We start from the raw sequence: 27,407 nt of genomic DNA, 5'->3' as shown, positions 1-27,407 counted from the left end.
ATACAAATATTTGAACATCTTAGCTTTCATAAAACGGTGGACGAAACACAGCCGAGAGCAAGCTCTGCAGTTGGACAGCTGTGGGGCGAGATCCCAGGGTCAATGCTTCCAGCTGTGTGACCTTGGTCAACTGACTCCCACCATCGGATTCTTTCTGTTTAAGCCACTGATCAGATATAAACCTAACTCAGAGCTGTTGGGAGGATTAAGTCAAATAACAAACAAAATGCTTAGCACAGCACAGTGGTTTATAATAAATGCGTTCCATAGGTGCTAGCTATGCCTAATCACTAACTGTTGCTAGGTAATTTTCAGAGTTAGATCTGACAACGTATTGCGCAAATGTCTCCATTTTAGTCTAATTAAAACATATAAACTACAGAATACAAAAGGAGTGGAACATAATTATAGATATAGGAAACCTTCAATTTACAACAGGATGTTAAAAAAGTTCATTTTGATTGTTTGGAGGGCTCTGTGTCCCCATAACAACAATGCTCTAAGTGAGGTTAGGATTCCAAGGACTCACACAGACAAATCTTTAATTACCTGAAATACTGTGTTTTGTTCTCATGAGTTCAAACATGATAGTACTTTGCTAGGAATGAAACAGTAGAGAAATAAAATTGGTAAGGAAGTGAGATTAAAATCCCGTGTCTTGAAGAAAAGCAGGATTACGCAGAAGTCAAATGAGGAAGCTGGTGGGGCCTCTGGGCCTGGGAGAGGAGGGTATTTAATCAAATGTTGTGCTTGGTGCAAGTGCCTCCATTATTACGTGGATTTATTAGCCTTAAGTAGGATCTGCATTGCTTTTTAAATGAACAAAAAATGGTTGGAGTAAGAGAGGCAGACATTTTCTTGCATAGAAACATTGGGCCTGGAATTAGAAAGAGGCAGTGCTGATCCAAACACAGGAAACCTTCATGCAGTGGGTTTCACGGAGCAGAGGCTCCAGGACGAGGGTTATGCAAGCCTGGGGAGAGGGAAGTAGCTGTTTCATGGGGGACTCAGGTTGTGCCAGAAAGGCTGAGACTGGCTAGGGGATAGTGGCAGCGAGCGTGCAGTGCGGGGAGATGTAACCTAGCAGGTATCCGCATTTCTCACTTCATGCAGATACGGTCTTAAGCAGTCCAGGAAAACCATCCATTTGTACCATTGTGAAGGCCTCACCCGGGTCACAAAGCTTTTTTTATACAAGACTAAAGCTTTGCCCGGAGGCTCAGAGAACAGGTCAAGTGAGTACAAGGCAATGCAGGTGTTCCTTTATAAACTGAACCCAAAGCTACTTATTGGATTACTTTAACTGCTATCTCGCTTCCTGTACGGTACTTTATACCACATTACTTCAATGAAATGCTAATTAGGTGCTAAGTATCAAAAAGATCCTTGCCCAAATAACTTGGAAACTGGCAGGTGAGAAAGTGAAATCACATTTCTCTGGTCTGGGACCTCGGAGCCTTCAATATGCTAATTTGCACTGTGAATTTTCATGAAGTGAATTTAGTACAAGGCAAGTTTTCTCAACTCAAGTGACCCCAAACCCTTCTTTACTGGAGCTTCTCTGGGACAAGTGTCCTGGGGAACAGACTTGGAAAGGGTTTCCGTCTGCAATGTATAAAACATCAGCTCTCCTTGGTATCTCTCGGGAAACCCTCCAGTTACTCAGGCTTCTAGCAACACAATCTCCACCCACACCTCCCTTGCCCATTTTGCCTGGGGTTATTTGTACTTAATTCTTCCAGAGGTTTTAGCCCGCAATCTAAAATGGTATGTGCATTTTATCTGAAAACATAAAAAAACAAACAAATCATTTTTGACACAAAGGAAACTTCAATAGCAGGATTTCAGGCACCTTTATTCATGGCAGGTATTTTTGGTCAGGGGCGCTAGCCTCAGGAATCTTTCCATTACTTAAGGAAACTCCTAAATTCCCACGGACCTTCCCGTTGCTGTTATCGAGCGGGGTATCCTTTCCAGTTGCCATTTACTAGCTTGAACACATCCCTCTCACAGGTTCCATCTGGTTAGTTGGAGTCCTGTAGGCTCTGGGGCTTTCGGGGCTAAAACTTGCAGTACAACCTACTGGCCCATCAAAGGAATTTCTGCAGCTGGGTAATAATAGTGGTTAAATCATTTTATCACAGAAGAAATTTACTCCTTTGTGATCCCCATACAATTTATAAAGAGGACAAATTAGCTCTTAATATTGTTTCTGCAATACAATCAAGACTGGTGATATAGGGAACAACAAAAAAATCATACTTTGTTCACTGAAGGTTTTCCTCTCTCAAGTCCTGTATCATTCTTCAACTTTTCCTGTACAAAATCACTTTGCTGTGACAGTCCCATGGATCTCATCTTCTTCAGTCAGTATTGGCCTCTAGGCCTAGCACTTCTGACCTGTATTTTTGAGTGGCAAGAATTATCATCCCTGTCTTCTATAATCAATAATAAAACCATCACTCTGCAAGAATTTAGGAAAAGAGATAGTTTGAGAAACAGTATTTCTTAAAAACTTGAACCTACTACAAGTCATTTATGATTTTCGAGTGAAGCAACCGGCACAGACTTAGTATAGTCTCCTTTCCCTTTCGGTTTATTTGCCCATTCAGTGGCTCAAAGAAAAGATGGAGTAACTGAGTTTTAAAATCCTGCCAGATTTTCTGTGGTAACTACTGTAGATGAACAATGTAGGGTCCTACTGAAGTACTCAAGTCTCATGCAACTCTAGCTAACAAATGGTTCATTACATTAGGCAATTCTGGCATTTCCCAAATTGAAAAATTCTCACACGAAAGTGACAGTGTACTCATTACTTTAGCATCTGACCTCAGGGACTTAAGACATAAAAGTACAGTTCAAGTCTGAGTTTTGGCAACAAATTAGTGCCAGGTATTTCTGGATGACCCATTTTTAAATGTTTTTAGCTATCTGAAAAGTATCCCCAACACACTCTCTGGTGTTAGCTCAATCGTCACTCTGTGTTGAGAATTAAAGAACTCTGAACTCTCTGTCTTACTTCACAAAGTCTAATTACAACACAAGGATCCACTACATGTCTAATACAAAAAAATTATACAGCAACTTTTATCAAACGGCAACTACTACAAAAGGAATGACAGAAAAAAAATGACTTCACAAAAATGCTCTAAAATATTTTGACAATTTTATGCAGGAACCGCCCAAGTTTTAGTGTTTAATATTTAATAGCACAACTGACCAAGATCCAAGATGTGAAGTTACCATGTTAAAGAAATGGGTGTGGGGGGAAATCACTCGATAAACTAACTATATAATATGTGATAAGAAGAATGCACACTTTATAATATAAAACCTGTCTACACATAGAAGTTAGTTGCAAAAAGCCATTCGGTCTTCTCCTGGCTTGTAAAAACAATGTTCCGGATTTCAGTGTAACTTAGCAACCTATTGAAAAAAGAAAAACCATTAACATGCTATTTATTACATAAGGAGAAATAAAAATGATACACAGAATTTTCAACTAAAAATCCTTTCAGAGTCTTCTACTGAACTAAACTTATTTCTTTGCCAAAATACAATAGATTTAGTTGGGAATCTTTATTTAAAAGCTTCTGAATTTTTTACTCCCACTTCTTTCTTTGTTATGTCCTTGTCATTTGAAAGTCTTCAATCCTCAAGAGGATGTTTTCATTCACTTGATGAGATTTTTGACTGTCCTATGAGACCCAGAGAAGATTCTAAGACTAGAAGGACATTTTCCAAATTATCTCTATGTAGGGATAAAGATGACAACCCACATAAAACAATTATGTGATTTACTCACACAGAGAATCAACCCAATCTATTGTTAAGATAACAGCAAATGTAGGTTCTTTACCTCCCAAGCCTCTATTTATTTTCTTGTACTTCAAAGCAACCTGTATTTCAGTTACTTATAATCTTGTCCAGCCAGGACACACCCAGAAAATAAAGAAGAAATTTAGTGTATTTTACTATATATTCTGCTTGGTACTCTAATTATTCAAAAATTCTCAGTAAACTATTTTTATAGGGAATTAAAATGCTAAAAAAAAAAATGGGAGAAAAGGGAGTTGAAAAACAATTTTTGGGTTGCAGTAAGGTAACTGCCACCCTCAAGAAAAGGATTATAATGAAGAAATCCACTATCGTGAGAATAAGGTAGCCAACTGTGCAGCTAGCTATCTTGCTACCCTGTATCCCCGAAAATAAGACCTAGCCAGACAATCAGTTCTAATGTGTCTTTTGGAGCAAAAATTAATTTAAGACCCGGTATTATCTTATCTTATATTATAGTAAAATAAGACTGGGTCTTATATTAATTTTTGCTCCAAAAGATGCATTAGAGCTGACTGTCCGGCTAGGTCTTATTTTCGGGGAAACATGGTAGATGGGTATTTTTGATTACTAGTGTCTCCTCTGATATCTGAAACTACATAGAGGAAATTTAAATCAACTCTCGGGTGGAAATTTAAGTCAACTCTAAGGTGAAGCCTTAATCTAGTTCATCTAAGTTATAACCAGTTATTGTCCTGGCATTTATCTAGTAGAGGAAGTGCTCCCAAAAGAATCCTTAGAACTGAAGGCATTTATGAAGGCTGCCACCTTCATAAATGGGTACTTGAGTTATCTTTATTATAAAAACAAACAAACAAACAAAAAAACCCACAGAAAAATCTGCCAGTGATAAGCATTTTCAGGTCAACAAAACTCATTTCCTTGTTTTTGGCTACAATGATATACACTCAGTGGTTACCTAATGTTAACCAATGGTCTTAAGCAATGGGGACATAGGTGTAATTAATAAAGACTGGGAAAAAGACTACATCAAAATTACACCGACATACACCACACTTACACTGTCCTTTCCCTCACCTTCAACTCTTTTGTGTAGCTGGTATCTTGTTTTCACCTTCCAGTTCTTCCACTCCAGCCTGTGTCATGAGGTCTGCAATGTTTTTCTCCAGGTCGTCAATGCGACTACTCATGTCATCAAGTGGTGAAGTTAAAGACAACAGACCCCATCTCCCATGTCTATCCTTTTCTTCCAGGGCCCTGTAGACTATGGCCTTAAACACAACTGTCTTAATGAAACGGGTTTTCCAGTTCCCTTTGCATACTGTTATAGAGCCATGTGTTGGATGATGACACTGCGGTCAACGACGGACCACACAGAGGACAGTGGTCTATACCGTGTAGCCTAGGTGTGTGGCAGGCCATGGCATTTAGGTTTGTGTAAGTGCACTCTAGGATGTTTCCAAGGCAAAGTCGCCTCCACTTTTCTCAGAATGCATCCTGTTGTTAAGCAGCCCATGACTGTAATCTGGTGGTGAAGAGTAAGGGATCCGGGGCAAGGAACAAGTCCCAGCCCTCCTAGTGATGGGACCTGGGCAAAGGTTTTGACTTTTCTAAGCTTCTCTTTCTTCTCCGGCTAAATAAAGGTAACACTGCCGTCTCCTCATCAGGTTATGGTGAGGACCAAAGGAGAAACACACACAAAATGTTTAGCTCACAGTCAACAGTCAACCATACTGGACACGACTATTCCTAGACTGCAAGTTCCTCGTGGCCAGGGATCTAGCTCAGCGGTAGCCCTTTGCACAGTACTTCTCAAGAAGAGTCCCTTCAAGCTCAGAAAGCTGCTAAATGACGAGCTGAAGTGGGCCGGCACGCCGCCCATTTATCAACACCCCTACCCGGAAAACAGTTTCCAAAGAACAGTAAGAGCCTGACGACACATACAAAGGATATTTCTTCCAATGATCTGATCAGACATGGTCTGAAATTTATCTTGCATCTGTTGCAGGAGCGTCTGCACCTAGGAAACAACAAGACACGACACCCCACGCTGACTCTGAGACACCTTCAAGGGATGAGGACGGGACCCCTGGTCTCAGAGAGGGACAAGGATCCGGGGTTCCAGCCCCAATTCGGCCGCCTGGCAACTCCGTGGCCTTCAGGAAGGAATTTCCCTCACCGGGTTGAGTTTCAGTTTTCCCATCGGTCAAATGAGACTTCCCGTTTGGGTCCCGCTGCCATTCAAAATTCGTTGGGTGTTTTGGTCGTTTTTGACGGTTTGGAGGCGTCGGGGTGTGAGGGAGGAGCCCCAGGGCATGGTGCGTGGAAGGCGCAGGGGTGTGGGACTGGAAGCTGGAGGGGGCCAGGATGTCATCCAGGGGGGTGCGACTCAGGGACAGGTGAATGGGAACATGGGTTTCGGGCCTGGGCGCGTTAGCGGCCCGGAGAGTCAAGGTAGCCAGAGGCCTCGGCGGGCGACGCCTCTAGAAACACGGCCTCCATAGACCGTGCTCCGCGAAGCCGCGGAGAAGGCGCCTGGGTCCGCGGGCCTTGCCGCTGCCTCCCCGGGATGCCACGGCCTCGGGCCCGCACAGTCGTCCCTTACCACCGAGGTGAGATCCTGCATGGTCTTGGGTTCAGTCTCGGCCATCTCCCCGGTTCCCAGTTTGGCGGTGATGTCTCAGACCGTCACCAACACTTCCGTTTGTCGGCGCCGACGCCCCCAGCGGCTTCTCGCGACGACAGAGGCCAGGCGCGAGACCGCGGAGCGTTGTGGGAGCTGTAGTTGGCGTCACGCGCCGGAAACGCCTGCCGTCTCGCGCTTCCGTTCTGAGTCGAGGCCCCGCCCCTCCCCTCCTGGCCCGCCTGGCTCCGCCCCACCCAGCACTTCCCCGCCCCTTTCCAGCCTGGGACACCGCCCGGGTGGAAAAAAGGAAAAACGAGCACCGCATTGCGGCAAACTGGTGAAGGGTTGTCCTTGACCTCTTCTCAGGCTGTCGTTAAAGGCCTGTCTGGTTTTCTTTCGCCCATCGGGACGCACTTGCTGGGAGCCTGCGATATGCCAAGCACAGACCTGTGTCACTGCCTGCCCCCCAGCAAAACCCCACAGTCCCCGGGAAGGAAGAAGAGGGTTGGGTCCCTGGAGCGGTAACTGAGGTCCCAGGGCTGGGGGGCGCGCCCACCATGTGCAAGGCTGCCCAGCTGGCCTGGTTACACCCTCGACCCCAGTGTTTTTACTTCTCTTCCTGAGGGTTGAGTGGTGGCAGGTTGTTTTTAAGCTTTTAATTTAATTATACAATAAGTTCTGGATGGTGCAGAAATCCTAAATGACTTCACAAAGTCCGCACACCCTTGTAACCGCCCCCAGGTCGAGAAACATGACCAGCCCTTTGGGAGTCCCTCAGCCCCTTTCACCCACACTCACCCACCCACTCATTCACGAGTCAGTGTCTTGACTTTTAACACAGTCAGTATGTCTTGCCTGTTGTTTCAATTTCATATCAGTGGAATCAGACAGTGAGCCCTCCTTTAGTGCCTGGCTTCTTTCATTCTACATGATACGACATGGTGTTGAGTGGAGAAGGTTTCTGGTTTGGTCAAGGAGGGAGCAGTGTGCAGGGTTAAGAGACAGGATTTGGGTGTTTAAGGCGCGGGTGCTGCTGAGTTGGGATCTCGAGTTCCAGCCTCACAGGTAGTCTTGGGAGTGGGTCGCATTGGCAAGGAGGCAGGAGAGCCCTTGACTGACAGCCTGGCATTCCCCACAACATTCACATTCCATATCTCATTTAAGGACCGCATTTGGGCATCACTTTCAGCTTGATTTTAGCTGCAGAGAGGCTGTAAGGGGGTTATAATAGCGTCTGTAACAAACCTGGAGGGTTGAACACGGCGGGCATAAGACTCAACTCTTTCCACCATCCACTTCCTGACCCCCCACTTCACGCCTTCCTCACCTGCCTCCCCTCTTGGTCCCCGCCCCTCCCTCAGATCTTCCTTCCGTTTCCACAGGGGCAAATCTCTTTGTGACTGATTGTGAACCAGAATTTGGTCAGTGCTTTACCTGATCACTTAAAATAACATCTCTCAGTGTTTGAACGGAGTCCTCAGCTGAATCCTGTGATATAATCATCATCTATTTACAATTTTGAGAAAACAGACACAGAGGGGTGGACATGCTTAAACCAGGCGGTCAACTTAGGAAGTAAGAGACAGGACTTGAGCCCAGGACTCTCTGACTCTACCTTCTCCTTTCTTCTATGCTTCTAGAATTGTGTGAGATGTCTGAGTTTAGGGCAGGGTTGCTCAACAGCGGCAGCATTGGTGTTTTGCGCCAGATAATTCGTGGTGGTTGTGGGGGGTGGCATGTGCCCTGTACATTGTAGGATGCTGAGTAGCTTCTCTGACTTCTACCCTCAACGTGCCAGTAGCATCCCCCCAATCAGCTGTGACAACCAAAAATATCTCTAGACACTGCAAGTGCCTACTGGGGTGGCGGTGGGGACCACCCACAGTAAAGCATCACTGGCTTAGGAGCAGGGGTGTCCAAACTGCGGCCCGCGGGCCAACTGCAGTCTGCAATCCATTGTTAATCGGCCCGCAGCAAATTCCAAAAATATATTTAGTTTACTTAAATAAACCAGGTGAGGCAATACGTACTTCACCTCAAGTGAGTGGCCCGGCTGTTGGTGTATTTCACCGCATATGGCTCTTGGTAAAAAACATTGAAAAAAGTTTTGACACCCCTGCTTTAGAGGGATCTATAGACATTGCCTAGAATTCTGTTCACTTGTTCTTCACATATGAGATAATTTTCATTAAGGCAATTCCTTGTGAATTTTCCTCTGTATATACTAAGATTGAAGATTGGTGTTATTAGTTTCCCAGGGCTGCTGGGTGGCTTAAAACAACAGAAATTTATTGTGTCACAGTTCCGGAGGCCAGAAGTCTGAAATCAAGGTGTCAGCACAGTTGGTTCCTTCTGAGGATTCTGAAGGAGAATCTGTTCCGTGCCTCTCTCAGCTTCTGGTGGCTGCTAGCAATTCTCGGCGTTCCTTCGCTGGTAGAGGGGTCACTCCAATCTCTGCTTCTGTCTTCACATGGCCTTCTGCCTGTGTGTCTGTCTCTCTTCTTCTTATGGAGTAGGGACTCACCCTACCGCAGCATGACTTCATCCTCACTATTATGTCTGCACACACCTGTTTCCAAATGGGGTCACATTCTGAGATTCTGGGGGTTAGGACTTCAACATGTTTTTTGTTTTTTTTGGGGGGGCACCATTCAACCCATAACAGTTAGTTAAGTCATACCACTTTAAATTTGTGTTGCACTTGGTATTTTATAAAGTGATGACGTGAAGTTCCAGAATCATTTAGCTGGTGAGTAATCAATACTGGGTAGGATTTCAGGACTTCTCAGTTTGGACTCCAACCATGGAGGCTCCCGCATCCGGTCTGGACACCCACACCCTGGATTTCTAGCCACATCTGGGTTACGGCTATGAACAGCATGGAACATAAATTAACATGACGACCTGGAGTTTTGTTTTGGGGTGTGTGTGTGTGTGTGTGTGTGTGTGTGTGTGTTTCTTGCAAGAGACTTGAAGGCTTTTTATTCCTGATTGAAATTTTCTTCACATAAAGGTGACACTTTTTTAGTGGAGACTTTGGTTTTTTTGCCCTTAAACAGGAAGACAGCATATTTTCTCTGTGTGGAGACCAAGGTCTTTAAAACAGCTGATTTATGCAAAAGCTTCACTAATTTATAGTCACGGCTGATATACTTCCTTTGTGGGGTTGACACACCGAACCTAACTGAATATTGTTCCATTAACAAAACTACTGTATTATGTCTAAAGCACTAGTAATTAACCTTTAAAACTTTGGTTTTGAACAACCCTTATTTTAAACCTTTAAGTGTTATAGTTGTCCTATTATCTCTTAGCATTTTTTTTTAAGCTCTTTCTACGGTAATTGTGTAACTGAAGTAATTCACTTTTCCTCTTTCAAGATGGTTTGGTTTTACATGAGATTAATATGGTACTTTTATAATTGTTCTTTGGTTCAAACTGGGTTGTTCTCGCCACACTCCTTCTTTCCCAGATCTGCACTAAAGAAGCGGCTGATGTCCATGTGTGGCCACACTGCACATGTCGTGTGTGCTTGCCTTGTGTAAACAGAGAGGGAATGACCATCGCAGGGCCTTAGAGAACTTAGGATCTGTCCTTTCCCTAGTGGCACCTGCATCGGCTCTGTTATGACCCAGCCTCTGTCTGAGCTGCAGTTCCCCTGGTTTGCCTGTCTCCCAGGTTAATGAACGCTGCTGCTGAGAATCCCACACCTGTCTGGCTGGCACTATAGCAGTTTCAGCGGGTGATGCCTTGTCCTCCTAGTGGCCTGGGCAGCACGTGCTCCCAGCCCTTAGTGGACATTTCAAATATTTTCATCTCTTCAAACCCATAAATATAAATATGTAAACTGTCTGCCCCATAGGAGGCACTTATTAAATATTTGCACCCTTCCCCTCTTTTTTTTTCAGCAATTTCCTTAAAGTACTCTTCTTGCTATCTATCATATCATATCTATCTAATCTATCATCTATCTAATCTATCATCTATCTTACCTATCATCTATGTATCTATATATCTATCATATCATATATCTATCTAATCTATCATATCTATCATCTTATCTATCATCTATGTATCTATGTACCTATCTATCATCTGTCTATCTAATCTATCTCTATTTTTTCCAAGTCAGAAGGATTTGACTGTTATGAAAGAAGAAAGGAAAAGAGTTAATTATTAGGCAGGCAGCATTGTTTTTAGTCTTGGTCTTTAAACATTATAGGCCAACCAGAGCACCATTTGAAAAAATACCCTTTGGCTCTGTCACTGTGTTTAAACTGTACTAAAGATGATCTAAGACCAACTACACACATTAAAAATCCCAGGTAACCTTTATTTGAATATTTCACAAAAAAATGTTACAAATTTCTTTGCAACTACATAATAAATCAAATTTACAGCTCAGGAACTGTAAGCGATTCAGCAACTAGGGTCCAAAGAACTGCATGTGCAATAGAATTAAATATTTTAAAATGATAATCCTTTATCCCTTTGGAGTGTTTATGAAGAAAAATTCATTCAAAATTTCTAAACATTTTTATCGTGGGGTAATATCTTTATCTTGGTGTGAATACCAGAACAGTGTTGATATATTCATGACAACACATCATTTTTTTTTCACAGAACCTTTATTTTTAACTCTTTGATCATCTGAATGCATTTAGATGATAAAGAATGACTTTATTACTTTCGAAAGGAAAAGCTTTAAAAAAGGAGAAAATGGAAAATTTCAGCATATATTGGTAGTGCGTCTCTGAGCCACTTTCTCAAAGGCTTTAGAACTTCATAGTGAAAATTATTGTTGTTTAACTCCACCCATTGCTTCCCCGCTAGCACTTGGGAGCAAATAAAATGGTTAAAATGGTTCAAAGGCTTATCAAACGCAACAATCCTCCAACGATGAACGTCATGGTAGTGGTGTAGCATGAGTGACAGGAGGAAGCTTTACTGCCAACTGAATTTGATGACTATTTAAATTATTTCTGCTGAAATTATAGCCTTATTCTTAATTTATGGAATTAAAGTCCCTACCTGATATCCTTCACACATTCATTCCCGTCATTTTTCTCTGCCTCTACCTATTTTATATATGCTTTTTGTATAAACCCAATCAGTACTATACGCTTTTTTCAGTAGTGGCCTAATCCATTAGCAATAGGAAATATAAGAAGGGTGACACATTCTACATAGGAGAAGAATCGTTAATTGCTTTAGATGCACAATTATGAAAACATATTATCAGCTTGTGAGAGGTTCCAGATATCAAAAGCCAGATGAGAAGAGAAGATGGGAGGCACCATCTCTGTGAAAGGTCTCGCCAGATTATTACATTATTACTGTTATTATTATCATTTAGCAATTAAACTGAAAAGGTAGTTCATTCTTTCTGTGTTCACCTTTCAGTGTGATTTACCTTTGATTCATGTTTAAGTCAATTACACAAGGATAGACTAATGTGCTCCACTTACAAAATCAGAAACTACATGAAACTTGAGAATTTGTCTACCGCCAAGCGCAGAATAAGCGCTGGAAGATCCCACACCACTTTTCTGCTCCGCTTTTTCTCCGCTCAGTTCGTTTGGCTGTGACTGGGTATTTGGGAAGACATGAATTTTCTTTTGGATAACTGAGATATCTCATTAAGCTGGTGGAAGCCCCTCATGTATCTGCCTATAAGCCATGGGAGCGAAGGGAGAAAACACATATGAAAATGATGATATCTTATAAGGGAAACATTTCTAAGGTTTCAATATTAATTTAGAATAGTTTCAACAGTTCTTAACAGAAAGTTAGGAAAAAGTAGAAGGTGGGTTTATTTGGTCTGGATAGTGAGTCACACTGAGATGTCAGATGAGGGTTTCTGGTCTGAGGTAGACGTTTTGTCTGGTTTTGCTATAGAGTTGGCGGTGGCAGTGTGATATAGTGGGAACGACAGGAGCCCCGGAGCTAAACGGCGTGGGTTCTGGTTCTGGAGGCCACTTACCTTGGGTGAGCTGTTTGATTTTTCTGTTTCTGAACTTCTTATTTGTAAGTTGGAGAAGAAAATAGCACTTGCCTCATAGGATAGTTGTAAGGATTGAATGAGTTAATAGGTATAAAGGATTTTGTACAGTGTGAGTCCATAATAAGAAATTAATAACTAAACCATTACCATCCTCATTATTACTAATTGCATTTTTGTACCTTGTTTATACTCCCCAGGAGAACTGTAGATTCTTTTCTTCAGAATCACCTGGATAGTCTGTGTATGGGTACAATTGCACTAAACCCACTGTCAAACATAGCTTTGTTAATATTTTTTTTTAGTTGCCACATCTTAAGATCAAGACCCAGTGCATTTATTTTGGATAAAATGCAATCTGATGCATGTCAAGAGTTTGACGGTAGATGGCTCTTCCATTTATCAGACTGTTTAAAATGACATTTTGAAAATCTGGGATGAGTTGTTAAAATTTCTAAAAATGTCTTTCAAGAACCAAAGTCTTATTTGATACCTACCATAAAATTTGGCTGGATTTATTTTGTTATGATGTTCAGATCTGCAGGTGTTGGTTGAGTCATGGCAGGTACATATCCCTGAAATGACGTTCATTTGGAGAGAACTGGCGGTATTGAAGGTAACTTTTATCAAAATTAGAAAATGTTTGCGTGTTCTTGTTAAATTATCCAAAACAAGTAATTTATATTATTACGTAATTTATATGTAAAATGAGGATGAAATGTATTTTTTAAGGAACTAAGGTGGTTGATATATTAATAAAAAGTGAAAAAGGTGTGACCATTCAATGGAACTAAAATCTTCAGTCTTGTGCTCAATAATTGGGCACAAGACTGAGCTGGTGGAAGCCCCGTCGGTGTTCTCAGTATTCACTTTTCTCTCAGTGTGATTTACCTTTGATTCATGTTTAAGTCAACGATACATGGATAGACTAATGTGCTCCACTTACAAAATCAGAAACTACATGAAGCTTTAGAATTTGTCTGCAGCCAAACGCAGTATAAGTGCTTGAAGATCCCACACCACTTTTCTGCTCGGCTTTTTCTCCCCTCAGTTGGTTTGGCAGTGACATTTCTGGCTCGCTCTTGACATTTTTTTTTTTTTTTTAATAACTTGGACTAAAATAAAATGCATTGGTAATAAAGACATAGTTTTGATTATACTTTTGCTTTCAGTCAACAAGTGAAATGCATTCCAGCAAGTTAAAAAACATCCTATGATTCAGGAAATGCTACCATTTTTGCTTCTAAGAATTGGTCTATTTTTTTTTTTTTAAAGGATTACAGAGAACAACACCATAGAAATATCTCTGTCCCAATAAGAACTCTGGGGACAGGGAGTGTACGTAAATAGGGGAAAATAAAGGCATTTTCTACTTGTTAATGAAGTATGCACTCTATTCCTATTTTTCTGTGTTCTGGGCCAAGTTATACTACTGGCTTGATTTCTATTTTTCAAGAAGAAAACACCCATTTGCAAAGTGCAGGAAAACCTACGGGCTTGAGAGAAAAGGAGTCTTCCTTTGTCTACTTGAGTGAATGGGTCACTTGACATCAGTATTTCTCCCTAGCGATGGCCCAGGTTCATGAAGGAAGATGAGCTTTCAGATTATTAGTTAGCTGGCCTAGGGGTCAGGCTGCCAACCACCTGGCTGTCTGAGGATGCTCCTCAGTTTGTTCCAGCATTCTCCCCCTTCCTTGCGGGAAAAGGGGGGGCGAGGTCCACGGGGGAGACACGAGTCTGCGTCCTATAAAGCCAGAAGAGGAAATCTTGTCAAGTGTGAATGTGCAGGCTTGGATCCCCCTGCCCCTGAGCCTGCTCCATGCACTTGTGGAGAACCATGTTCAGGATTTGGCATCTTCTGATGGAGTAACAGGAATTGTTCGAGAGGAAAAACATACCCATGTCCTGGGACTGTAGACGGATGTGACTATGTGTCATGCAGTCATCAGACTGAGGATCATCTTGCTCTTTCAGTCTGTAGCCATCTTCACAGCCCGTTGTGAGATGCTCACATCCCTCACTATGGTGGATAAGACGAGTGCATCCATTGCTCAAGTGGTAAGTGAGTGCTTCTGGCTTTATAGACTCACTCATCTAGCAAGAGCTGTACAGGGACCCCAGATGGCCAGCCAAAGTTGTGAACTTGCACTAAGGTAAGACTCAGCATCAGTGACAGTAGACACAACATAGGAATCAGAGAAAAGCTGTTGTCCAGCAGGTTTAACCACCAATACCCATTTATTTTAAAGGAAAAAAAAAATCTCTGCATTCTATATGCTCCAAAAAGATTTACTATTGAAACAAATACAATATATGGAACTCTATCGGCATAATTTTACTACAATAAAGACAACAGTGACTTCTACTTCCTACAGAAGGCGAACTGAAAAGCACAGATGCAAACATAGATTGCATAAGAAAGCGTGTGTATGTGTGTGTGTGTGCATGTGTGTGCGTGGTTAAAACCTTTAGTAAGCAACTGCATTAAAATATGCTAAGACACTTACCTTACCCTAGTTTGTGGCGAACTAATAAAAAGCCACAGGCTGTCACTAGTTTTATCTGATAGAAAAATTTGGTGTGAGCTTTGATGGTTCATTTACAGTTTATCAACAAGAAGATAATCTTAGTACAAGCACTAACTCTCCTCTTACTTTTACATGCTCACGGAATAAAAATCAATTACTTTTCATACAGAATGAACATCTTTTATTTTTAGGTTTGCAAACAATGGTAGTCAATTCACACAAAAGGGTACTTTTAAAACTACCTGTATTTACTCTATTTTATGCATGTATATATGAAACGAACAGTGTGTATGTGCAGAAGTGTATGTCTATACATGTGGGCATATATATGTATACACACGGTACCTGTTGACCTCTTCATATGCATGTGTGTTACCTTGATGACACTTGCAAAGGTACATATACCGAGGTGGGAGAGCTTCTCTGCCATGATCCGTGTCCCCAGAAGAACCAGCGGGGCTGTGGATTTAGGATGCCCACCAGTGCAGATAGATGCCCATGAAAGAATATTTCAGCCCTTTTCTTGGCATTGGATGGTCAAATTTCCTGCTCTGCTCCTCACCACTCTCACTCAGGATCATGGCATGTGATGGCAGTGAAAACTGGTTGTACTCCTCAGACTCAAGAGAAAGACTTCTGTCTCTGCTCTCCCTCTTTGTGGACCTGCCTGCTGGTCGTGGCAGTGTCCAGACTGAATGGGATGGTGGAGAAGCGTCAGTCAGCTCTGGGGCCTGTGCGGCTCAGTTTGCTGCTGAGCCCTGGAGGCGTCTATCCCATCTTTGTGTAGCCTCTTAAGGAAGAGTGACATATCCAAACTAGGCTTCTCCTATATAGTCTCTCTCTATAAATACTGGGTATATACACATACAGATACTCATATATATACAAATACTGACCCACAGACAAAGCTGGATGTGTGGCGCTGACTAGCAACATGGCGACACATCAGAAAAAGTAGTCATTGTTCCTGCTCCCAGAAGGTCAAGGTCAATGCCATGATCTTTAAACATTCAGGGAAAATTCAGAGGATTCCATTAATGAAAGGAGAAAGGAAGATGCTGTCAAAATGGTGAAGTACAGACTAAGTGAAATTGCAAAGGAAATGAAAATCTGGAGCAATTGAGGCCTAGCTGTGAAGTTCGAGTGCTGTAAACGGCAATCTTCAGATTTGGATTTTTTTTTTTCTTTTTCCTGTTACTATGGAAACTTGGCAGTCAAGCTTCAGATGTCAGGAGTTCTCACAGACCTGAATGGCAAAGATTCAGAGTAAGTCAAGGAATATCGCAACTCGATTCAAAACATTTTGGCTAAATAGTAGATACATGACTGACAAGCTGTAATAAATGCATTTATAAACATTGCACACCTTGGAGAAAAATTTTTTTCTTAAGTATAATATTTGAAGACAGAATGAATAATTCTGCTGATTTGTGTCTTAAAAAGCTGGACTTCTTTGCAAATGCTTAGCGCCGAACATCTCATCTCAGACCACCAGTGACTACTATGTTTCCCCGAAAAAAAGACCTAACTGGAAAATAAGCCCTAGCGTGATTTTTCAGGAGGATATCCCCTGAACATAAGCCCTAATGCATCTTTTTTTTTTTTTTTTTTTTTTTTGGAGCAAAACTTAACATAAGACCCGGTCTTATTTTCGGGGAAGCACGGTATTACGTCTGCTACCCTTGCGCCCCATCTCTTGCACGTTAGAACAAGCCGAATTGGTAGCTTAGAAATTAACGAGCATCGCAGATATTTTTTTTGGTCATAGACAAGAGCAAAATAGCTATTGACATTTCTTTGGACATGGTATATTAGTTTCCTAGGGCTGCTGTAACAAATAACCAGAAACTTAGTGGCTTAAACAACACAAATTTATTCTCTTACAGTTTGGAGGTCAGAAGTCCGAAATGAGCCTTATGGCGCTAAAGTCAAGGTGTTGGCAGAGCTGTGTTCCTATTGGAAGCTCCAGGGGAGAAGCCATTTCCTTGACTTTTCAGCTTCCAGAGGCCGCCTGTAGTTGGCTCATGGCCACTTCTGCCATTGTCATGGCCTGACCTGTCTAATCAAAGTTCACTGAGGCTGCCAAAGCTATGGTTACACACTATAGGTTGCACACCAGCGTGGGTCTTCTATTCTGCCTGGTAATTGTATGAATGGAAATAGCGTGGTTCTCTGACATTTTTCCATAATTATTATACCTTAGATTTGTGCCAGGAACTGGTACTACCAAATCTTGTGTTACAATCAAAGAAATAAAAACATGTCAAGGTCAACCTACAATGTAAATGAGCCTACTTCTGGAATGAACTGCTCACTAGAACTATAATGGATTACTCTCTAAAGCTTACACCTTTTCATTCAAAACCTGTTGAGGGGTGGGTCAGTATGTAAAACTCACCCACCTACCCTGCACCCCATGACTTTTAGAGATCGACCCTGTCATTTATCTGTTTGGAAAATTTAAAGCAGTGGCTCTCAATTTAGATAAAAAGTCTCTGTAATGTGACTCAAGTGCAAACAAGATGATGTCAATGTTCAGGGTGAAAGCGGTTTTGACAGAAAAGGCCATGGAGATTATCAAGCTAATCCAGGTTCAATTTTTGGTGGTTATTTTCCACACCTAGGGACTTTTATATTGTTTGACAATTGAATTTCTTTGTAGTTGGGAGTCTCCTGAAGTCATTTAATTCCTTTATTTCACTCGAAGTTTTCATTGCCCTTGCTACCATTGCCTTAAACTCTGGTTACTTGGCCACAGTAAACTGTATCCTGCAAATTCAGCCGTATTTGAAAAAGGATGTGAAAAGAACATTAAGTGGCATCACTAATTAAAAAAAAAAATACTTCCCAGTGTGGTACCAATAACTTAAAATAATAATTTTGGTCATTGAGAAGAATAGAAGAAAACTTTGGCTGAATAAAACCCACTAAATTAGAAAGTTGCCAATCTCCGTTTTAAGTCAATTTAGACGATAACACAAACACTCCTGCTTCGTAGGGCTGTAGAGTTGATTGCATGAAGTCGACTATATAATTTATGTAAAGCTCTTAGCTTCGCATGTGCATGGCACACAGAAAGCCCTCGGAGGTCAGCTGTCATTGTCCAAGTTAAGGGACCCCAGCTCCTCTGCACAGCAAGGCGCGGGGCCATCTCCAGGCAGAAGACTGCCTGCTCTCCCTGGTTTGGTGTTTCTCCAGGCCCAGTCTCTGCCTATAACACATTTCACAATAAAGAGGAACAAAATATCGATACACTCAACAATATGTGTGATTCCGCTTAGAGAAAATTCTAGAAAAGACAAGACTCCGATTAGAGAAGGTAAATCAATGAGGGTCTGGATTGGGGGAGGGGAATCTCTAGCCAAGGAGTCGAAGGAAACTTCCTTGATTGTGGTGTGTAAACTTGTGCAGAGTTACCACCATTCATCAAATCGTACACTTAAAATGGGTGAATTTTATGGAATGCAAATAATACCTTAATAAAAAGCATTAGAATTACAAGTATTTTCAGTGGCTGTGTTTTGTGCATCTCGGTCACCTCTTTAAACTTCTTCCTTGTGACAGAGGTGACAATTCAATGTCCTCTCCTTCCCAAGGTAAAGACATTTAATTTTGGTACCTGTTAATATGGTTCATCTGATCTGTCCTTTTATAGTCTAGCCGTTGCTGATTAATGAAGCCTAAAACAACGTTTAAAAAGGTTGCAGGACAATATTCTTCCTTGAACTCGCCTGTGTCACACCACAGAGCCCTACAGAAACCCACAGACACAGCCTAATGGAGACGCCGGCTTGCCTAGGACCCCGGGAGGGCCCTAGGAAGAGAATCGTGTGTCCCCTCACCGTCATCCTCACGTCATCTAAACAACAAAATTGGCAGTAAAAATAATTTCATTTACATTTTTTTTATGACTTTCAACGTCATTAGTTTTATTTCCTTTATTTTCAGATGTCAAAGAGGGAAGTGGAGATCTCTCAGCTCCATTCTCACTTGCAATAAAGTCATTTATATTATCATCATAAACGCAAATGTTTTTATTATCTTTTTCCACCAGGGAGGCAGTATAATTGTGAATGCTGGCCTCCCTGCTAACTCATGTGGGACCTTGGGACCTTGCTGAGTTTTCTCATGTATAAAGTGAGATAAAATCACTAGGCCAGTGAAGAAAATAGACAGAAAAGTCACGAACTATCAGGGTATTTGGTTAAAAGAGTCTCTTTGGGAACTGAATATTATCGGAGGGGAGGAGAAAAACCTATGTTTTCTTCCCATGTTGTATGATGTGATCACTGCAATTTTATGAACAATGCTTTAAAGAAAGTGTAGGCACATTTTTTCTGTCGAGAGCCAGAGAGTAAAAAAAGAAAAACGAAACCAAAACCAAATTACATCAATAACCTTGTCCAAATGTAAATACCAAGGCCCCAAAGGCTTTTGAATGGCATTAGCTATATGTAAATAATATGTAAATAATTGCTTAAAGTAGGGCTAGTATTCTACAAATAGGAAATATCTGATACACATACCTATTAATTTTATGCTTACATCTATATGATCAGGCATAATAATTCATTTATTTAAAATAATGCTTCATTATATTACTGCCATTATTACCAGTCAGTGAAAAAAAATGTGTGAATTTTACATTGATCTCTTTTCCTACGGCCCAGCTTCCATCCGTGAATTCTCATGACTGTTCTTAAGAAGGTATAGTATCTGCTTTCACCTTGCAAAAGATTATTCTGCACCGTGCAGAGACAAAAGGGTCCCGGCAGACCAGTTAACTAATCTGTGCACATTTGTATGAGCTCAAGTTCAGGGGCATGTGCACCAAGTTTTCTCATCCCCTGGTCTGCAGGATAGCAAAGAACGCCTCTGCACATAATTCCTAAGGGTGGTTGGCAGGGGGATGTTAATATGCCTTTAAATTGGAGCACCTTTACATGTAAACACTTTCGAGTATACAGACATCAACTAAAAAGAAATGTTCCTCTGGAATACATTTTTCTTTTTTCTTTTTTTGGAATACATTTTCTTTTGAACGTATAGAGGTTTTGGTAGAGTTATGTTTTCATACTTGTGCATGCACTGGAGTTAGGCCAACTTACAAGCTAAACTGAAGAGAGCAATGAGCAGGACTGAGGTGAGGCTGAAGTGCAGGGCCCCCGCGGCGTTGCAGTCCACTTTGGAATTCCTGCAGGAACACACTTGTACCCTGAGGTCTGTGATGTTCGTCATGGGTGGTTTCCCTGAATCTGTCACCATGATGGGCAGGTGGTAGTTTGCTTTGTTCAGATTTTGAAGAAGGCTCACCAGGGCGTGTGTATCTGTGAAGACGAGGAGAACCTTTGTGAGAGAGGGTTAGACCTCTGCAAATGAAAGAATGAAAACACACAAGACAGGCACTGTGTTTTGTTTAGAAGCACGGGAAGGTTTACATTTCAATTCATTAACATCAAATAAAAATATAAATTCAGTTCCTTAGTTGCACTAGCCACATTTCAAATGTCTGGCAACCTCTCGTGGCTGGTGGCTACTGGATAGGCCCGGAGAGAAGTTTTCCATCATCGAGGTCTGCGTATCAGAGCTATTGTAATCAATTTCAAGAGGGCCCGCTTTTATGAAGATGACTGAGTACCAAGAATGCCTTCCTGTAAACTTACTATGCCAATAAAGCCATCTTCACAAAGGTCACATTCCATAGCTAGAAAAAAATAATGTAAAAATCCACTCTCAAATGATCACATTGTACGTCTTAAATATATACAATTTTTATTTGTGAATTAAATGTCAACAAAGCTACAAAGAAATCCAAATTCAAATAACCAAAATAAAATCTTGGACCTACAAAAACCAAAAATTCCCTCTCTCTATACGTGGATAGGACCCCTGTGTGTTGCCATGGGGATGGATTCTGTCATCTTTATCAGCCCTCAGCCCACAGCCTTAGATTTGGGGAGAATCCACAGCATAGTCCACACCGTAGAGACTGGGTCCATGCTTGCTGGGACTATCGTCCATTGCCCAGGCCTCCGGGCAGCACTCAGAAGTGACCACCTCACCTGGCCACTACTTTTAGCCTCAGGCTATTTTCTTTTCCATTACTCAGGTGACTAGGGATTTTTGTTTGTTTTAAATTGCCCCTTTCTGAGCATAAACAATGCTAAGTATTCAGCAAAAAATTTGGGGACAAGAAAAAGAACTTAGAAGGCATCTTATCTGGTAAGTGAAACCAGGGGAGAAAACAGAGCGTGATGACATGAAAACAAAAACATCTGAAATATTATCCTAACCAGAAGGTTAGGTGACAGCAGGACATATAACCAAGGTAGATAATTAACCCAGTGATATGGCAGATGAACTCAAGGTACATTCTAGGATCTCCCTCAAGTAGAGGAGAAACTCTTGAATGAGAAAGTTCCAGCTGGAAAGAACTGGTCATGATTATTCAAATCAGCTACAGTCACAAAAACCAGCAAATAAAACAGTAATGTCTCAAACAAGAGAAGGGCTGTTTTAATTAAAAATAACCAGTGTAACAAAATTCATTCTTGAAAAAGCAATAAAGTAGACAAATAAGCAAACAGAATCAATAACAAGAGAAAGGCACTCATAAAATGAGATATGAGATTAGGCCGTAACAATACATACGAGATTTTTTAATAGGAAATTGTATGTGTAATTGTATAATACATTTTCAAAACTTAATGAAATGGGTAATTCCCCATTCCCTCTCAAAAATTCTACCACTAATGTAAGGAGCCTTGACTGGGTCAATGGCAGAAGGTCATTAAGGATGACAGAGTGTTTGTCTAAGGTGTGAGTTCTGGTTTTTGGCTTTATTGAAAGGCAAGGGAAACTCAGCAGTGAGGACGAAAGCGGGTGAAGTTGTTATGGAGAGAGGGATACTTCATAATTCCACACATTGGTGTTTCAGTGTTAATAAGGCAGATAACACATGTTGGCCCTAGTCTTGGAATTCTACCACGTGGAAAGACAGGTAGGAAGAAACACTGGTTGCACGTTTCATAAATGAGAGACAGGACAGATAGAAGAAAATATCAAAGCGGAAAGTGAAAGCCAAGGATTTGAAAGAAAAGCCAAGGTCATATCAAAAACGAAGTCAATTCTGAGGAGGTCTGCAGCATAATATGGAAGATGGAGGATTAGAGGTTAAGGCTTTCTAAAGATTCCTGTACTGGTGCTTCTCTTTAGTCTTTTATGAAAGCAGGCATACCATGGGAAATCTCTCCGAAGTGCTGGTGAAAGTTAATGCAAACACACTTATCTGAGAGAGGAGAGACAGCAGAGTTAAGACATAATAACCCCCTGGCTTTTGAAGGCTGAACACTGGGTGGGTGTATGGTAGAGAGTTATACAGTATAGGGTGTCCAGTATATGGCATACAGTATAGCATACAATGTAAGGTAGACAGTATACAGTATAGAAAAGAGAGGAAGCAAAAGAGAACACTTTGATATTTACATTTATAAGGAACTGATAGTCAATATTTTTACAAATTCACGAGCTGCTAACTGGTGAAGCTAGGTGATGGAGAACTTACTTTTGTATGTGTTTGAAATTTCACATAATAAAGGATTTTTAAAACTTAAAGAAAAATATTTTTACAGATTGCATTCATTTGCTGGTGGGAAAATTGTCAGTATTTATAGTGCATAAATAACTTGACATAAGCCATGTGAGAATACAAGAGAGAACAGGAGAGGAGAAACAGTTCAGGAAAAGAAACCAAACTAGGGAAAATAGGCTCGAAGCCAGAATAACGATAGAATGTTTAACTGGACTTACTGTTTATCTTGGAGATCTTCCAGACTTTATCAGGAACAGTTTGTTTATGGATTTCAAATTTGAAAGGATCTGTATTTGGGTGGAGATCCTTATCTGACGCTCCCAAAATGACTACACTGAGGTTTTTGGCATCATTACAGATTTCGGCTACTGTGGGGTAAATGACAGGAGCATTGTCATTGACGTCTTCCAGGGTGATCAGCAAAGTTCCAGTCCCGGTGGCAGGTGGGTTGCCTACGGGGGAAAAAAGGACGATGTTAGCACACAACCGGTATAATGCGAGAGTAATTTTCTGTAGTACTTTCCCTCGATATGCTGGACACCTTTATTGTTGGTAACAGGGTTCAAGCAGGACTAACAACAGTAACATACGAGGTCTGACAATTAAGTTCATGAACTTGTTGCAACAATGTTTCTCACCGTTTTTTTGATATCAGGGGGATTATTCGTTATGAATTTGTACCAATTGGGCAAACAGTTAACCAAGTTTGCTATCTGGAAGTGCTGAAAAGGCTGCGTGAAAAAGTTAGATGACCTGAACTTTTCACCACCAATTCATGGTTCTCGCATCACAGCAATGCACCAGCTGCTTACACGGCACTGTCTGTGAGGGAGTTTTTAGCCAGAAAACAAATAACTGTATTGGAACACCTTCCCTACTCACTTGATCTGGCCCAATGACTTCTTTCTTTACCTGAAGATAAAGGAAATATTGAAAGGCAGACATTTTGATGACATTCAGGACATCAAGGGTAATATGATGACAGCTCTCACGTCCATTCCAAAAACAGAGTTCCAAAATTGCTTTGAAGGGTGGACTAGGCGCTGGCGTCAGTGCACAGCTTCCCAAGGGGAGGACTTCGAAGATGACTGTAGTGATATTCAGCAATGAGGTATGTAGCACTTTTACTGAATGTAATTGTCAGACCTCGTATTTGTATAAAATTGAGTGGTTTCCAAAGCCTGTTATCATATATAAAACTTTTGATGTAAGCTCTTCAGCCTTCACTTTTAGAATGCTGAGCTTCTAACATATGGGTCATACCAACACACTGAAAGTCACTTGAAGAGTAGAGATAACGAGGAGGACTTTTCCTTGCTTACCAAATTCAACCTTTTATCTCAATATCCAAGTATTCCCGTATGTTGGTGGTACAGGGGAATGGAGACTCCAATGGAGAAGGCCACGTTGAATGTGGAATAGCTCTACACTGACCGGGTAGTTGACTGAAGAGAGAAACAATTCTTCCAGGGTTTTCTTTTATGGGTGAAAAAGGGTCTGGCATGGCTGATGGTGCCATTGGGGGCTGGCATCACAGGACAGATTGAAAAAGGTCGGTTAATTATGAGAAACGAACCCACTAGCCAGCTCCCGGGGCAGTGGAAGCAATCATAACCATCTTTGGGCCTTATGTTTAAAGCCGTGCCTTGTCAATATTTTAGCTCCTTCCTGAAATAGTGTTCATTTTAGGAAACATTGTTTTAAGAAGCCATTATAATCACCTAGACAATAATGTCTTTCGCTTAAAGAAAAGGGTGTTTAATCTCAATAAGACTCAGCATGATTTCATTTACCTTTCTCTAAATTCATTTTTAATCATCTATGCATCAGAGGCTTGCTCTTGGGACAGACCATTCACGAATAGCTCCTAATTTTCTGTGAGGCAAGTGAGAGCCAAATTTGCAGGCCACAAATAGTAAGTGTATGGATTTGCCTTATTCCCAAAGGATTTCATGCACTTCTAAAAGGATAGTACTCTAATTTGAGGCGCTAGTACTGACCTCATGTCTGGCTCCACTTTATTTTTCCTGTCCTCATTTGCACTGAACCAGATTTACAAGCTGAACTTTATTTTGTCTCATACTATGTTGATTTTTTGAAACGCACGTCAAGTTTCAAGTTAAATTATGAATCACCTGGGAGTAGAAGTGAATATTTGAGCTCAGAGTACAAGTGTCGAGGGCAAAGCCAGGCCAGGGCTGACGGATTCTGTTGGTAAAGGAACAACGAGTCCTTTTTAGCTGCCAGCCGTTCACTACTTCCCTGGAAGCCAAGGGACTAGTAGGCAAAGGTGACCCCAAAACAAAAGGGGCCATTTGACTGCATCACATATGCAGGGACGTCCTGTTGCTGAAGAGTCAATTTCAAGTTGCTGCTTAGCGGTTTCATTGTCTGCAGCTGCACCCGAAGACGGGCGAGCAGGGAGCCTCAACCCTCATCAGAACCCGGAAGATGATGAGAAACTGTCCTGTGACAGCCTCGCAGGGGCCATAGAGAGATGAGTGGGAAACGGATCGTAGCAGCTTCTCACACGGCTGCCATGCCCACAGTTCCAAGAGGATCCTGAGATACTCTGCTAACATGCGAATTGGCTGTGGCTCTAGCCTTCATTCCCGGTCTATGTCGTTCCATGCCAAGTCATCTGACGCCATCATGGGGCTGTCCCCTACGGCAGGGTGGATGGGAGCACAGCAAGGGGATGAGGCTGGAGAAACCCAGCAGGGCATGGGGGCCTTGACTGTCACGATGAATTGCTTGTACTGATTCTGGGGACTACACGAAGCCAATAGAGGTTTTTCAGCAAGTCAGTGGAACAATCTGATCTGACTTAGTTTTAGAAACACACAATGGAATTGACAGGAGATGTTGGACACTCGAGGCAGGGAGACCCATCATTGATTGAATCATGATGTAGGCAGTTTGAACAGGAAAGAAATGTCTCCTCTTGGTGAGTAGGCACTCAGGCCAGGCTGTGGGAGAAGAGCAGAAGGGAGCAGGGAGTGCAAAGATGAGTTCAGCCTTGAGCGTGCTAGTAGTCCCTACATGCAGTGCACACACGGAGAGGGGCACAGAGCTTAGGAGAAATGCCAGGGCTGAGTTAGTGAGGCGGGCATTGTCAACACAGATGCTTTGAAACCTCTGTAGCAAATTAGGTCACCCGAGGTGAAAGTGCAGAATGACAGAGAGGTGGAGACAGAAACCCCAAAGTTTCAAGAGCAGATGATAGTTTGATGATGCGAGGGAGATGCATTAGGAGACGAGACAATGATCAATAAACAGTTAAAAGTGTTAGGATGCCCAGAAGGACAAGGAGTAAAGAGAAGCAATGGATTTTGTAAGGAGAATGCTATTGGTGACTTTCTCACGGAGAGGTTTCCATTAAAGGAGAAGAAACCAGCCTGACAGAAGCTGAGCAGTGAGTCATGAAGCAGTGAGAACTGACTCTTTAGTGAGGCTGGTGAAACTTTAAATATATCAACATCCAAAGACAGTTCTACAGTAAACATTCACATAAATATCTGCTAAGATAGGAACACACATGTAATTAATCGTCAGAAGAATGGCTGTTTCTAATGGTGGCATATCATCAACTTTTATTAGAGCAAGAACGCAAAGGAAATGCATAATTACTTTGAAGTTGGTTTTCCAGCGTCAGCTTTAGTCATTTGGTTAAATTTCTTTATTGAAAAATTATTTTTCTTTTTTTATTGAACTAATTGAATATCTCAGAGGAATCCATTTTATTTTTTTCACTCTGAATATATTATGAAGTCATTTGGTGGACTGGATGAATAGTATCTGAAATATGGCTATAAGAATCGGCCTTTTGTGAACTTAATTACACTACTGTCTTCTATTCCCCGTGTGTTATTCCCAGGCCAGCCTGGTGATGTCTTTTTCTGAACTCAAATAAAATGAGCTTTTTTTTTTTTTTTTTTTTCCATCGATAAGGTAAAGAGTGGATTCTCAAAATCCTCGGGGAAAGAGCCTCTCCTGGTTTATATGCACAGGGTAGAGAAAAATCACTATCAAAAATTCAAATATAATTCAAAATGTAATGATTCTTCACAAGTCCGTTTTGCTCCAATAGTTCCAGGGACCCTAGAAGCTCCTATTGGAGCTTCTAGGCAATTCCTCGGTGCTCAGCAAAAATCCCTCATTCCTTCTCTACCCCTTTCCATCAGCAAACCCCAGTTCCCAAGGGACTACTCTACATAACCATATAGAAAGCAAGGCTGGGACTGTGCCCTCCATCATGGATTTTCTATTGCAGTAGAAAAAAAAAAAAGCCCGAATTTGAGGAAAACTCCCAAGATATGGAGCTGGAACCATACTTCCTCTTACTTTCAGCACCCTCAGAGGGAGCCCATGTGCCATGTGCTAGGGGTAGCCAATTTAAAGATCAGAGGAAGTCCAGTCTCCGAACACGTGGAGGGACTGCCTGGTGTTTGCAGGGGCTTTTGTCTTTATAATGTTAGGAGATGAAAAGGACCCTGAATGATGAACCATATCTGTTAGTGGGTTTTAAATTGAGTGAGAGGTGCATTCCCTGTTGGAAATCTGATGATGAGGGTCGTGGCCCTGCCGCTAGGGGAATGCACCTCCATTCACACTGAGGGGTCAGCAGACACCGGAAGTGCAGCTGTGGGCTCAGTGCAAGTTTAGAGAAACTAAGCTGGGACACCATTTTTTAAGGTGTGGTGAGGCTGAGGCCCAAAGACAACTAGGTCGGGCTCAGTGTAACTCGATGAGTCTCAGGCTTTCTTCTCTAGAGCAAGGGTGGAACCTTTACTTTCCATGTGAGAACTTTTACTAAGTAGCTAGTTTCTTACAGGCTCTTATTTCAACCATAAAAGCAAACTG

At 41.7% G+C, this 27,407-nt stretch overlaps 2 protein-coding genes across 2 annotated transcripts in view; both read right to left on the bottom strand.

Moving 5' to 3' along the window:
• Positions 1-1,829: 1,829 nt before the first annotated feature.
• On the bottom strand, positions 1,830-6,558 carry HSBP1 (heat shock factor binding protein 1). The gene is made up of 4 exons (XM_033128644.1): positions 6,404-6,558; positions 5,752-5,818; positions 4,876-4,996; positions 1,830-3,426 (listed from the first exon to the last, which is right to left on the bottom strand). The coding sequence occupies exons 1-3, from the start codon at positions 6,446-6,448 to the stop codon at positions 4,878-4,880; spliced, it is 231 nt and encodes a 76-aa protein (XP_032984535.1). The 5' UTR covers positions 6,449-6,558; the 3' UTR covers positions 1,830-3,426; positions 4,876-4,877.
• An 8,082-nt stretch (positions 6,559-14,640) lies between these two features.
• The window catches only part of CDH13 (cadherin 13), a 984,184-nt gene continuing 971,417 nt past the window's right edge, over positions 14,641-27,407 (bottom strand). The window contains exons 12-14 of the mRNA XM_033128954.1: positions 22,763-22,996; positions 20,062-20,280; positions 14,641-16,199 (exon numbers count right to left, since the gene is read on the bottom strand). Coding sequence (XP_032984845.1) covers positions 16,192-16,199; positions 20,062-20,280; positions 22,763-22,996 — 461 coding nt within the window. The 3' untranslated portion in view covers positions 14,641-16,191. The remainder of the gene's footprint in view (positions 16,200-20,061; positions 20,281-22,762; positions 22,997-27,407) is intronic.

This window comes from Rhinolophus ferrumequinum, chromosome 15 (genome assembly GCF_004115265.2).
Source record: "Rhinolophus ferrumequinum isolate MPI-CBG mRhiFer1 chromosome 15, mRhiFer1_v1.p, whole genome shotgun sequence".
NCBI lineage: Eukaryota > Metazoa > Chordata > Mammalia > Chiroptera > Rhinolophidae > Rhinolophus > Rhinolophus ferrumequinum.
Note: the sequence above shows the minus strand (reverse complement) of the source record. Positions and strands in the feature narration are given on the sequence as shown.